This window comes from Oncorhynchus mykiss, chromosome 1, assembly GCF_013265735.2.
Source record: "Oncorhynchus mykiss isolate Arlee chromosome 1, USDA_OmykA_1.1, whole genome shotgun sequence".
Classification (NCBI taxonomy): Eukaryota; Metazoa; Chordata; class Actinopteri; order Salmoniformes; family Salmonidae; genus Oncorhynchus; species Oncorhynchus mykiss.
Genome location: NC_048565.1, coordinates 63,721,636 through 63,736,814, shown reverse-complemented (window position 1 = coordinate 63,736,814; position 15,179 = coordinate 63,721,636). Strand labels below are relative to the sequence as shown.

Here is a 15,179-nt window from a genome sequence, read left to right as displayed (position 1 = left end):
TGTGTGCGGGGGGGGGGGGAGAACAAGGGAGAGATAATTGAGCGCATGCGCTTCAGTTTGACCCATAATCCTTAAATCCTCATGAAAATAAATATTGGTATACAGACACCATCTTAGCACAGCACCTCCCAGACCCCACTGACTCCATGATCTCTCAATGTTCAGTGTAACTGGGATCTTTTGAGATTATTGGATTGGAATTGGGGCCGGGTTTAATTAACACGAGTAATCAGATTTTCGGGGATGGGGGGGGGGGGGAGCGCGTGTCGTGTGGATTAAATGTGTAGGGACAACACAGACACGGGATAAAGAGGCTGTTTGGCTGCAGAGGGGAAAGGGACAACGGAGCGTGCTTAGACGGAACATGGTGGCTAATCCAGAATAGGTTTAGCCGGCCTGGGCAGTGTATACTGTGGCTCAGTCTGTGGTGATTTGTGCTGTCAGGGCCGGGACAGGGGCCCCGCTAAACACACTAATAATGTCCACACAGGCAGCCAGGCAACACTCACTTATGTGATACGATAGTAATAATGATGATAATAGCTGTGAGTGGTCTGGATGGAAGAATCCTATTGGAAACTGGCTGGCTGCTGTTCTTATCTGACGCTGGGAGTAGGGCTGGGTTGGGAAGAATACGTGAGGAATGGGAATTGTTCAGAGCCTGGTGCTACAAGGTATTGCAAGGAGACATCACTCAGTATCACTGCTATATGAACAATTAGGGATATACTGTATTTTTTTGTTCCCCCGACAGGCAAACTATGATGGTTATGGATATTGCATTATGTGTCTGTTAAGCAACTACACTCTTAGGAAAAAAAGAGAGAAGGGTTTCAAAAGGGTTTTTCGGCTGTCTCCATAGGATAACCCTTTTTGGTTCAAGGTAGAACCCTTTTTGGTCGAGGTAGAACCCTTTTGGTTCCATGTAGAACTCTGTAGAAAAGGTTCTACGTGGAACCAAAAAAGGGTTCTTCAAAAGGTTATCCTATGGGGACAGCCGACTATATATCTTGAGTTTTTTTTAAGAGTGTCGAGACAACACCAGCGATGATAATGATAAAAGGATGTTTTGCGATTGGGAGAATAGGCAGGTCTTTTTCTCCATTTCCTGGGACGTTGATTTTCGACCAATGGGATCATTCGGTTGTGAGATCAAGTTGATGCGCCAGTATTCGGCATCAATCACCCTGCAGTCTTTGTTCAACTGTCCACTGTATGAGAGGTCTGTCTCTCCCTGCATCTCCCCAGGAGTTTTAACACTGGGACTGGCAACGCTGAGAACTATTTGTTCAAAGCAGGCAGTCATGCACCCTGCAGTGTGATTCACAATTTTTCTCGGTCTGGTGAAAGTGACATCTCCCTCCTCCCCCACTCCTCCTCCATCTTGCCCTTCTTCTTTGCTTCTAACCCTCCATACATTGCACACTTTTCATCTCCTCTCTTCCACCTCTCCATGCTCTTTTCTCTTCTCTTCATCACCCCCCCCCCCACCCTCCCCCCACCTTCCCTTTCCTACCCTCCCCTTTCCCCTCCTCTCCTCTGAGCCCCTTCCTACCGTTTGACCCGAGCCAGTCGGATGACTGTTAGTGTTCCTCCAATCACCTCACCCCACAGCAGTAAATCCAGTCCTCGGCAGCCCCGTGAGCTAAAGTCCCCTCCTGCAGCACCATTTCTCAGATACTAGGACTGCTCCTGGAGTTATGGGGATACTCTCAGCAGGCTATATATGGATAGGGTATAAAGATTTAGTTGGGTGTATATGGATTTTTACTTAGCAGGAGGATCCTTGAATCCAATATGAGGGCATTTGACAAGTAGTTTTGATTGGTTCAGTCATTCAAGTGGTAAATGGTTGAATATGGTGTAAAGGCTCAGGGGCTAAGAGGCAGGAGCTACAGCAGTCTCAGTTATCATTATAGCCTCAGTGATGACGATCTAGTGATGTCGATTTGTCCCATGAGACACTTTGACCCCGAGAACTCGCCCTTCGCTGTACTTTTAACCACTCTGGACGGATAAATAAAGGTCCTGTCATTTCAGAATGGTCATTTACTATAGCTGAGAATTGTAGTTGTACTCGGCAATCAGCCCTCCCTCTCCTTTTGCCTCTCTTTTCCTTGCCCTCTCACGCTCTCTCCCCCTTCTTCCACAGACAAAGTCTCTATCTCGCTCTCTATTTCACCCTCATCTCCTCTCTCCCGCTTCCTCTCCAGTTTCCTCACTCTCACTCGCTTTCCCTGCTATCCCTCTGCCTCTTTCAGTTCGGGCTCCATTGAACTGACTGGTGATGTTCTGCGTGGTCGTCTCTCCCTGTCACACTGTTACATATCTGTAAGAGATCCAGATCCGCCTCTGGCCATAGCCCTCTTACCCTCCAGCCCTGACTATTAGTGCTTGTCACACAGTACAGCAGGGTCACGGGCCCCCACAGGCCACTAGCGGCCCCTACCGGTCCATGTGTGAGCCTGTGGGTTAGCTGGTCAGGGGAAGTGGTGATAGAGAAGGACAGCTGTGTAGAATACACTCACGGCCATGAACACGGATGAGGCATCATAGACACACGGAGCTACGGAGCCAACCCTGCTCACTCCCACACCAGGCCTCCGACGGTGCCCATTCAGTTCTCCGGCTGCGTTGATCACAGTGCAGCCAAATCAATGGCGCTAACTTTCATATGTCTTGAAGTGGAGGGATGTGAAAACATTTGGTCCTAACCTCCTATTCACCTCGCTACTGGTTTCAACTGCCCCATGCCGTTTTACGAATGGTCACAGTGCAGCCAAATCCACGGAGCTCGGCTAGCGTTCTTATTTCTTGATGGATATGATGTGGAAGATCGTATGTTTACCCAACCCTGAAAGAGGAGCAAACTCATTCCCAGAGAATCATGTCCATAGTTGTCACGATGATGTGTGTGCTCTCAGTGTGACGTGACAGCATAGTAACGCTTCTGTGTGAGGCCCTGTAAAGGGCAATATATGCTTCCAGATGTGTAGCACAGATGCAGCGTGATGTTGAAGTTTTCCTAATGAGCGTCTGCTACTCTAGTAGTATGACATTAAGAGAGAGAGAGAGAGAGTCATGCTGATTCTCTCGCTCCCCGTGAGCGCTACGTGTGTTTTGCAAATTCTGAGAATGGTTTGCACGACACAACGTTTTTGTTGTTGTTGTGGACCATTGTTCATGTGGTAATGAGCATTGTGCGCGTGTGTTTTGTTTTCGGTTGCCCAGATACAGCATACACACGAGGTCCACTTCGTTTTCTTTGTGCTTAGACTGTCACATTCAGTACATTGTTTGTTTTTCGGAATAGTATGTGAAATACGATACCATATGTGGTGTCTGACCCTGGTCTCTCTCTCTCTCTCTCTCATAGGATCTGAAGAAGGTGCTTTCTTTCCCCCCGTACCCTGGGGAGTTTCTGCACCCGGTCGTGTATGCCTGCACGGCCGTTATGTTGCTCTGCCTCTTCGCCTCCATCATCACCTATATCGTGCACCACAGGTAAAAACCCTTGGAATACTGTGTGTGTGGTGGGGGGGGGGGGGGGGGGGGGGATATGTGTCTGTCTGCGTGCATGTGTACAGTATGGGTGTGTCTGTTTGTTTAGTTCTGTGTTGAAAGGATTTGAAGTGAGTTCTCATCTTCAGTTAACTAACCACGCTTGGTAAAAACACACACACATCCAGGTCATGTATCCATCACAACACACCGCCTCTCCTTTTTGGGATTTTTCCTTTCTTCATTTTCCTCCGTCATGCTCCTGGGTTGTGAGTCAGCCGCTGTGGGCCTGACTCAGACATCTGAACTGGAGGATTGATGTGCGTGCGCGCGCGTGTGTGTGTCTCAGTGCGGTTTAGAGGGATGTGTGCGCGTGCGTGAGCCAAACTACCCCTACTCCATAATGGCCAGACCACCTCGGTCACCTCTCTCCGTATGGTCTTTGAATCCCCGAGGGCTGTGCTATATGTCCGTTCGTCTAGTCGTCCTCTACTGATGATCCAGTGTGGTCTCCAGGCAACCATGGATAGCTTGTTATTTGTTCGGGCCTCATTTTCCCTTTTGAGTCTTTGTTAGTCACTCACGAGCAATGGAGTAAGCGGCCAAATGTGACAAGCATTAATTCCTTCTATACCTTCACTGTGCTGAGAATAAAAGACCAAAAGGAAAGTTGTTCCGTGTCTCTGAAACGACAGATGAAATAAACGAGACCTTATTGATACTGCCTTTGGTTCCGATGGGAAGTAGATAGGTGTAATGGGTCGCGAAGATCTATGAGCAAATTGAAGTTTGGCATCATCATCAGAGGCCACTCTGAGAAAGAGAGGGAAAGGAGATATTGACAAAATGGAGGGCTATAGACGGGTTGGTTGTTCGGAAACGAAACCGATGTGTGCGCAACTATGGGGCGACAGACGGGGTTGGCTTTATGCTGTTGGCAACATGTCAACTATATTCCGTCTCCAATGTTTAGCAAAAAACAGAAACACATTTGTACAATGAGCACTCGTTGTCTCTCAAATACATTGTGACAGTTGTTGGTTAACTAGCTAGCGATTTATTTGTTGTTGTCATATTAGCATTGACATGAAATCAGTCAAAACACCTCAAAACAAGACATGGTATTAAGAACAAGCTTAAACGAGCCACTCAACAATTCCCCACAATTGGCAGCTTCTTGTCATTGTTGGTAGCTATCTGTGCGCGTCGTTTTCATGACGTTGTCACCTAACCCCGTCTACAAGGGTAGATGGACGACGAAGAACAGGTAACTGCAGTCTGGGAGGAGTGATGTCGGCGGCGGCGCCACGACTGCGGTCGGGAGACACCCTGTTCTCAGAACGAGCCGTCGTATCACAGCTGCAGCAGGAGTACAACGCTACAACACCTCGCCTCCCTCCATGTCCAAAGGCATAACAACATAGCCAAGCCGTGTCTTCCTTACTGTAGAAATACAAGGGCGACATTCTGAATTGAGATCCGTGCACACCAGTCTCCCATTGATGTCAGTGAACGATTTACGCGAACGTCTTAAGTTGTGAATGCAGGTCTCAAATCAGAAAAATGTCCTAAATGTGTAGATAACTTCACTGACTGTCATAACGTTAGTGTATTCCAAGCAAGGGGAGTGTGTAGTTAGTGTAGCACCACTGAATAGTTCAGCTGGTGAGCTAACACAAGTGCTAATTCCACAGGGGCGAAGTTCACCCTTCGGAACGTTCCCTGCCCTCGGCAAAGGAGAACAAGTAAGGGGTCAGTTTTGCCACACGTGTACTGTAGAGGTCATTTCAGTGCTTCACTGACTCCTATAAGGTTAGTGTATTTCAAACGAAGGGAGTGTGTATTGACTGAATAGTGACGCTGGTGAGCCTATTATCAAGGGTTTATTCCATTTGGACTCCCAAGTTCACCCTTCAGAATATCCCCTCGGGCCAAGGAGAACAAGTGAGAGGTCAGTTTAGCCACATGCTCTCCTGGGGGAACGAGGAAGTGGAGGGGTTCCAGGTGAATGCACTTGACCCAATAAGAGCCCATAGCCAAGCCCATGACAAGCACTGGGAGGCAGGCAGAGGCTGCAGTGATTTATGGCCATCTCCTGGAGCCTCCTTGGTTGTAGTTTAGCACCTAAAAAGCAGCTCTTCCTCTCCTCTTTGGCACATAACACTGCACACTAACTCAGACACGCCTCACAGGATACTGCTGCTCTCTCTCTCCATCTCCCTCTCTCTCTGTCTGTAGGTCTCTCTCATTATCACTTGTTTTCACTAATTCTCTCTCCGGTCTCTCTCTCTCTGGTCTCTGGTCTCCCTCTTCCTGTGGTCTCTCTTACTCTCTTTCAGTCTTGCGCTCTCTCTCTCTCTCTCTTTCTCTGGACAGAGGTTGCTTTCCTATACATGTCTTCCCCCTGGTGTATAATGGCTCTGGTGAAAATGATGAGGATAATGCTAATTTAGGATACTGGATAGATAGTTTATTTGACCTGAATGCTGCATCTGGATTGGCTAACCCACATATTCTAAGTATTTTTTTCCAACAGCTGGACACAGAGTGGCAATATAGGTTAAGTGCCATGCCTAAGGGTCTCTCTCTCTCTCTCTCTCTTTCTTCAGAATGGCATGGCTCCCAAAGGTTTTACATTTATCTTCGGTAATACTAATTACCCCCCCTCAAAGACATTATTTGAGAAAGTATACTTGGTCATAACAGACTTTATATGGGCAAATAAAACTCTTCGAATAAAAAGGAAGGTTCTACAACTTCCTGAGTCTGAGGGTGGTTTTAACCGTATATCGACTCAAATCAAACCGTATCGACTCAAATCAAACCGTATATCGACCCAAATCAAATGAAATCACATTTTCAAATCAAATCGAATTTTATTGGTCCCATACACATATTTAACAGATGTTGTTGCGGGTGAAGTGAAATGCTTGTGATCCTAGCTCCACCAGTGCAGTAGTATCTAAAAACGATTCACAACAATACGCACAAATCTAGAAATATATAAATATTGGATCGAGCAATGTCGGAGTGGCATTGACTAAAATACGGTAGAATAGAATACAGTATACATATGAGATGAGTCAAGCAGTACGTAAACATGATTAAAGTGACTAGTGTTCCATCATGGGCTTTTAACTTACGAGGTATAGTTAAATGCCGTAAAGAGAAACAATGGGTACATATTTAAGCTGCACGTGCTCATCCCCAGAAACTGTCTACGTGTCTATTTTCAAAGGATAAAGTTAAGAACATTATCAACTCCATAGTTAAGAACGCTATAAAAAAATATGGAAGACATTGAAACGTATTTTCACAAGAACCAATTATCACTCCCTTAAAACACAAACCTATGAACAATACATTGACATTTTTTCAGAATTCACCAATAAATTGGTCCACATGGAAAACTAAAGGCATAGATGACTTGGTAATAGGGAATGCATGTATTTCCATGATAGAATTTTAAAAAGCAGTTCTGGAGCTACCAATGTATATTTTCATATGCATGCAACTTTGATATGAAGAAATACCTATTTGAAATATTCAGAGCAATCGTAAGGAATTCCTATTTGAGTCAGAAAAGGACATCCATATGACAGGTAAGATACACAAAACCTTGCAGAGAGCCTATCCAACTGACAACTATTGGAACCAAGACTTAAGAATAACTGATGTTGGCACAAGGTGGAGGGAATTTTGGAACATAACTAACGTAACGTAACATAACTGCAGTTAACAAAAATAGACGATTAATCCAGTATAAACGAATGTATAGGATGTATTACACGAGACTAAATTCCCCAAAAAATGTGGACAGCAGAGTCATGTCTTAAGTGTAAAACTAACAATGACTCAATAATCCAGGCCTTCTGGGAATTTGAGGCCGTGTGGCAGAGAGTGACTTTCACCTCATCCCGTTATTTCTATTTTCTCATCCATCTGTTTTCTGTTCTTCCCTGTATATGATCTGAACGATGAATTGCATGACATGGCTGTGCTTTAAAATCTGTATATTAATTTAGGGGATATGTACATTGCATTTCACCAGATTTTCACCTCATCCCCATATGTATCATCCCCTTATATCCTAATAAATGACCTGAATGATTGAAGTGGGTATTTTGAAAACTCTAAAATGTTCAACATCCTCTCCATCAATCTGTAATCCATTCCCCTGATTCTCTGTGCTATTCATATTTATTTGACTGACTGTGTGGGTTTTTCTTTTGGCAGCACAATCCGCATCAGTCGGAAGGGATGGCACATGCTCCTCAACTTCTGTTTCCACACGGCTCTGACCTTCACTGTGTTTGCCGGAGGCATCAATCGAATCAAATACCCCATCATCTGTCAAGCAGTAAGTGCACTGCCTTTTCATTTCCGCCCTCTCAAAGCTCTCCGGTGGAAATGATTATGAATGTCTATTGAGGTGCTCTGAGTGCACAGTGCAGTACGTATAGCTCCCTCTCTCTCTCTCTCTCTCTCTCTCTCTCTCTCCCTCTCTCTCCCTACACAGTGTTCAACAGTACAGTACAGTCCATCCAGCTTAATTTGCCTACCCTACAGTAGATGAATGAATGCTTTATCTAGCTATCTGTCTTCCTGTGCGTTTCCTATTGACATATTGGCTGGCAGTACATACAGTATCCTGTGACGAAAGCCAGGTTGCCTGTCCCTCCAGGGGTTTCCCGACCCGGCCCCCAGGGTCTTTTTACCCGGCAGTTTGTTGTCCTAATGAGGGTGTTGTTTTGCCGTCGTCTCAAGGGGAGTAGGAGTATGGCTGCCGTTACTGATGTTGCCTACCGCTTGGCTCTCTCTTCCTCCGTAGGTGGCACCTCCGTCTCTTAGCCTGAGGCTTGTGAACGAGAATGAGAAAATACAGAGAGAGCGAGAGAAAGGGAACGAGAAAGAGAGAGCGAGTGAGGGAGAGAGATACGTGGAGAGAGAGCGAGACACAGGCACCAGTAAGCGCTGCGGGACGTGGCTGGTTACGAGGCCTGTATGACGGTGTGGGTTAGCTAACGGGTCACAGGAGTGCTTTCTTTCCTGCTGGGAGCATTAACGCTTAGCTCTGAGATGTTAGAAAATAGAAGAGATCAGGGGAGATGTGTCAACGTGAGAGGATCCTGCCATACGTACTGTTTTTAGGGCCGAGCCTGGAGGCAGCGAGGGGAAGGATAGCATTGGGGTGGCTAATTGGTGGTGCATGTCAAGACCTGAGGTGTATCCTGAGTCCTTACTTAAAGATAAAGCAGATGGTTGGAGACATCAGGTAAGAGAGGTTTCAGCTTTTGAATAGAGATGCTTACCTCTTAGTCAATCTTTGGCTTGACTGATACTTGTGTGAAAGGGTTATTCTGGTTGTTGGGGAGTTTTGATTTCAGGGTTGGCGATAGACTCAATCTTGTCTTGACAAAATAAGGAGTAAGAAAACCAGACTCGGGTATGCATGCCCATTGTTGTTTTGGGGGAGATTGATAGGAAGACGTTACAAAGAATGGATAATGGTTGATGTGGAGTTAAAACGTCAGCGTTTGCGATAGACTCGATCGTGTCTTGCCAAAATAAGGAGTATGAAGACCAGGCACATGGCTACATTTTGAGAGACTGACGGCTAGATGACACTGTCGGTTGTAACGAGAGTTTGACACGTCCGTTTGAACACGTCATCTGGCCTCTGCGATCTCTCCTCGGCGTGTGGAGCATTTAGCCAGCTTTTCTCTCGTTCTACCGTTTCAGTTGAGGTTTCGAAGGCTTCAAACTCACCCTCTCTTCTTTTCTGGTCAGAACCAAGTCCGTCAGTGAACCCGGGACCCCCGGGCTGCTGCCTCGCCCTCCTGTCACCAACAGTTTAGACATCTTCTTGTTCTAAAACACAATGAGTTCACCTCAGTGTGGAGCCAAACACATCGATCACCGTAGCTCACTGTAGCTCATGGAAGCCAACAGTGGCTGGCATGCCTTGGCTGCCCGTCAGGAGGCTTGGCTCGGACAGAGAGACAGCTAGCTAGGCTAGGCGCCTCTGGTTCATGCCGCGCCCGTCAAGCAAGCGTCGACAACTACATTGTGTGACATAGTTCAGCCGGTGTAATGGCACATGATTAAGGCCCGATTAGCATATTCCCCGTCAGATTTTTCCGTCCACATGGATGCATTGGCAACGTGTGCTCTGAGTGACATGCAGACATCTTGCCGAGATGCCACAGTTTGAGAGATGCCTGTAAAGCAAAGGACATCTTGTGTGGATATTAGCCCTCTCCCAATGTCATTATCGCCGCAGGTGTGTTCTGCACAGTGTCTCCGGTGCTCCTTACCACTGGCTATTGATCTGATTGAATCACGTTGCCTAATGTAGAAGCACTGCATTTTTAATGGGTAACTCGGCGTTGCTGTGGGATTATTTGGGCCCGGTTTGTCTCCCCTCCTCTCAATGGGTTTGAGGCTGTTCCCCTGTTCCCAGCAGTGGGGACAGTGTCTGGGATGATTACATGGCTGATTGCTAGAGGAGCTGGTAGTAAGGATATGTGTGATCACAAACACCTCTCCACCCTCCTCCGTCCCTCCACCCTCCACCCTGCCTGCAGATGGATCCCGCTCAGGCCCAGCATGGTGCCACCACCCCAGGGGAGCTGTTACACACCACCCCCTCTGACAGGCAAACTTCAAGGAGCTCTGGAACCGTCTCTGGCAGCCTCTCTCGGCACTTCAAGCACTCGCAAACCCCCTTCCTCTGCAAACCTTCCCCATCTCTCTCTCTCTCTCTCTCTCTCTCTCTCTCTCTCCCTCTACATCTCCTCTCTCTCTCTCTCTCTCTCATCTCCTTCTCTCTCTACATCTCCTTCTCCTCTCTCTCTCTCTCCCTCTACATCTCCTTCTCTCTCTCTCTCCCTCTACATCTCCTCTCTCTCTCTCTCTCTCTCTCTCTCTACATCTCCTTCTCCTCTCTCTCTCTCTCTCTCTCTCTCTCTCTCTCCCTCTACATCTCCTTATCCTCTCTCTCTCTCTCTCTCTCTCCCTCTACATCTCCTTCTCCTCTCTCCCCCATATCTCTCTCTCTCTCTACATCTCTCTCTCTCTCTCTCGTTTCCTTCCTCCAACCCACTCCTCACTGTCACTTTGCATTCTCTAATGTTAGTGATCTCTTACTTATAAGCCACACTGCGACAGTAACACTGACCCTAACCCAGACTCACTCAATTATACTCCACACTGACAGACCCAATCATTCCTCTGTGATTCAAACATACCACACTTTCATACCACTCCTTGTGACAGTGACATACAGTAGCTAAAGACTATACTACTGCAAAGTTATACTGGGTCACTCTCCCTCCCTCCCCTGACCATTCCACGCTGTGTGCATCGGTCTACTCTATGTGTGTGTGTGTGTGTGTGTGTGCGTCTTTGTGTGTGTGTGTCAGTGGAGGCTCCACAGAGGGGGAAGGGGAGGACCATCCTACTCAGTGAATTTCATAAAAATATATATAGTGAACCATTAAACGTATCTATTTATATATGATCTGAATGATATCCAGTTATATATTCACATGTCACAAAATAACTTCTTAAAACACATTGTTTTGTGTGTGTGTGTACGAGAGATTGATTTGATCCCTTTTGAGTTTTCTGTAGCTGATATTGCTTGTCGTGAATGTGCTGTTCATATCTTCTTGAGGTCAAGGACTAGTTCAGTGTGTGGCAATACGACTCACCCCCTGAAGACCTTTTTACTTGGGTACCATTCCATCCCACATCCGTGGTTGTTTGTCCAGTCAGCCAGCGTTCCTTTCAGCCCAAAGGATGTGGGTTATAGCTACACTCTTAGAAAAAAAAGGTGCTATCTAGAACCTAAAAGGGTTATTCAGCTGTCCCCATAGGAGAACCCTTTTTGGTTCCAGGTAGAACCCTTTTGGATTGTATGTACATGTAGAACCCTTTTCACAGAGTGCAATCATTGATTGGTTGAATCACAGACCACCACCTACTCACTGGGAGCTTCTTCCACCGTTAACCAGTCTCAAGGTTATTTCAAATCAGTGTCATGTCTGACTCCCGTATGGTTCCTTCAGTCCCTGTAGAGTTGGTTAAGCCTAGCAGACTGGAGCGAGTGATTTGATTGGATGCCTCTTAGTTTTGGGCCCTCTGAGCGAACTGAGGAGTGTGTTTGTGGAAAGAGGACACAATGCATTTCTAATTCTGTCTTTCCTCTATTCTTGCTCTCTTTCTCCCTCGTAGCTGCCTTTGTGCCTCCTATTAAAGCCTTAAAACAATGGCAGATTCCCATTCAAGCATAATTCATGAATATTAGAACAAGAGAGGATGGGATACAATGTCTGTTAGCATTGTAGACGTGACTGACATTTATATTGTGGTTTATTGTTGACGGCTCAAGGTTACTGTCCTGAGTCCTCTGATGTTATTGATGGCGGATGTGGGTGTGTGCGCGTGTGTGTGTGTGTGTGTGTGTGTGCGTGCTTGCATGCACTAATGAACAGGTCACAGTCTTCCGCCCCCGCTGCAATTGATCTTTGGAGGAAAATGTTAGTGACGTTGTGAGTAGCGACTTTGACGACATGCTTGTTGTGTCTGGAAAAGAACTCTATCTGTGAGTCAACTGGGTGTGAAGAAGTGGACGTGAGAGGGACATGAAGAATGTGAAGACGAGAGCGGGACACGACGCGAAGATACATACAGCGAGTGACCCATGTCTGTCTGTGTCCCCTGGTGCAGGTTGGCATGGTGCTACACTACTCGTCCCTCTCCACCATGCTGTGGCTGGGGGTGATGGCCCGGAACATTTACAAGCAGGTGACCAAAAAGCCCCTGCAGCCCCAGGACGGTGACCCGTCTGCCAACACCAAACAGCCCATGCTAAAGTAAGAGCAATCCCCCCCTCTGTGTGTGTGTGCTCGTGAGTGTGTGCACACGTGAGTATGCATGCCTCCGTGTCTAATCGTGCATCTGCGTGTGTATTTGAATTGTATGTAGCTGATCGTGCTTGTTGTGAATGTGCTGTTATGAATGTGCTGTTGTGAATCTTTTTTTTTGTAGGTCAAGGACTGGTTCAGTGCACAATTCTATGCTTTCTTATTTCATTTCTCTCCCTACTATACTGTATGCCTTGTGTGGCCTAGAGATGCTTGTCGGAATCTGTACACAATAGCATTGGCCGGCTCTCCTGCCAGTACTTATTAAATCCTCCTTCTCACTAAATCCAAGCCCTGGTGTCCTGCTTCTCTGTTTTTATAGGCTGTGGATGTGTACCTTTCTGTCTTAACCTTTCTGTAATGTACTGTTTCTGAAACGCTGTCCGCTACAGAGAGAACGATCATTGGGCTTGTAGTTTAGTAGGTTACTTGAAAGAAAGGATATTGTAAGCAAGTCACGTTTGGTGGATTCTGTATAAACCTTAGTTGTGTGTGTCTGTTTTTTTTCTCTTCTCTAAAAGCATGATTACCATGGGTTTCACTTGGGAGAGTTATCGGATCATTTATCAAAAGGAGCATACAGTATGTAGCGAGATTACATTCCTCACACTCCAAGCCCTATATTGTAATATTACTGTCACTGCACGAGAATGTATACAGTTTGGCTCTTCAGTAGCTAGTGCTTCTCTTACACTAATTCTTGTCAAGAAATCACATTTTGAATTTGAGTCACTCTCTGGCGTCAGGGAACAACTTTTAGTTTGAATAATTTGACTCACATAATTTGGAATTGATTCGGATAAATACCCTAGATTGCTAGGAGCCGAGGATATTCTTTTAAAACAAACACATTTCCGAAATGGGACCTATTCAATTTAGAGACCCGTATTAGTGCGGTAGAGGTGGCGCTCAACGAGCTGTCTGCTGCTTAGCAAATAGCTATAAGCAGGGAGTTACAGTGCCTTCAGAAAGTACACCCCACAGTGACAAAGTGAAAACGTGTTTTTTTTTTCTCTAAATTGTCGACTGTGGGACCTTATATAGACAGCTGTGTTTCTTTCTAAATCGTTTCCAAAATATTGAATTGGCCAGAGGTGGACTCCAATTAAGTGACATCTCAAGGATGATCGAAGGAAATTGGATGTACCCTAGCTCAATTTGAAGTGTCATAGCAAAGGGGTGTGAATACTTACAGTACCAGTCAAACGTTTGGACACACCTACTCATTCAAGGGTCTTTCTTTATTTTTACTATATTCTACATTGTAGATTAATAGGGGAGACATCAAAACTATGAAAAAACACATATGAAATCATGTAGTAACCAAAAAAAGTGTTAAACAAATCAAAATATATTTTAGATTTTAGATTCTTTAAAGTAACCACCCTTTGCCTTGATGGCAGCTTTGCACACTCTTGACATTCTCTGAACAAGTTTCACCTGGAATACATTTTCAACAGTCTTGAAGGAGTTCCCACATATGCTGAGCACTTGTTGGCTTCTTTTCCTTCCCTCTGCGGTCCAACTCATCCCAAACCATTACTATTGGATTGAGGTTGAGTGATTGTGGAGGCCAGGTCATCTGATGCAGCACTCTGTCACTCTTCTTCTTGGTCAAATAGCCCTTAAACAGCCGGAAGGTGTGTTGGGTCATTGTCCTGTTAAAAAACAACAGGATGAGTCCCACTAAGATGGACAAGTGCATGATAATCCCACTAAGATGGGATGGCATATCGCTGCAGAATGCTGTGGTATCCATGCTGGTTAAGTGTGTCTTGAATTCTAAATAAATCACAACAGTGTCACCAGCAAAGCACCCTCACACCTCCTCCTCCATGCTTCACGGTTGGAACCACACACGCGATCATCCGTTGCCCTACTCTGCGTCTCACAAAGACACGGCGGATGGAACCAAAAATCTCAAAATTTTGACTTTCCTTGCTTTTGGCCCAAGCAAGTCTCTTCTTATTATTGGTGTCCTTTAGTAGTGGTTTCTTTGCAGAACTTTGACCATGAAAGCCTGATTCACATAGTCTCCCCTGAACAGTTGATGTTGAGATGTGTCTGTCACTTGAACTCTGTGAATAATTTATTTGGGCTGCAATCTGAGGGGCAGTTAACTCTAATGAACTTATCCTCTGCAGCAGAGGTAACTCTGGTTCTTCCTTTCCTGTGGCGGTCCTCAAGACAGACAGTTTCATCATAGCACTTGATGTTTTTTGCGACTGCACTTCAAAGTTCTTGAAATGTTCCATATTGACTGACCTTCATGTCTTAAAGTATTGATAGACTGTCATTTCTCTTTGCTTATTTGAGCTGTTCTTGCCATAATATGGACTTGGTCTTTTACCAAATAGGGCAATCTTCTGTATACCACCCCTACCTTGTCACGACACAACTGATTGGCTCAAACGCATTAAGACGGAAAGAAATTCCACAAATTAACTTTTTACAAGGCACACCTGTTAATTGAAATGCATTCGAGGTGATGGGTGAGAACCCCCCCCCCCTCTCCCAATTTAATCAATTTTGAATTCAGACTGTAGCACAACAAAATGTGGATTAAGTCAAGAGGTATGAATCATTTCTGAAGGCACTGTAGGGATGGAGAAGATACCTACTGATGTCCAGGGAGCATGTGTTTATCAATATCATCATAGGCATCGTCATGGTCATTATCACCTTTATGATAATTATTCAGCAACTTGTCATCAATTTTACCTTAGAAAATGAAGGCGAAGCCACAGG

At 45.6% G+C, this 15,179-nt stretch overlaps 1 protein-coding gene across 2 annotated transcripts in view; it reads left to right on the top strand.

Moving 5' to 3' along the window:
* The window catches only part of LOC110526836 (adhesion G protein-coupled receptor A3), a 286,109-nt gene that overhangs the window by 243,901 nt on the left and 27,029 nt on the right, over nucleotides 1-15,179 (top strand). For both annotated transcript variants that reach the window (XM_036982670.1, XM_036982667.1), the window contains exons 15-17: nucleotides 3,377-3,504; nucleotides 7,738-7,861; nucleotides 12,235-12,380. In XM_036982670.1, the coding sequence (XP_036838565.1) occupies nucleotides 3,377-3,504; nucleotides 7,738-7,861; nucleotides 12,235-12,380 (398 nt within the window). The remainder of the gene's footprint in view (nucleotides 1-3,376; nucleotides 3,505-7,737; nucleotides 7,862-12,234; nucleotides 12,381-15,179) is intronic.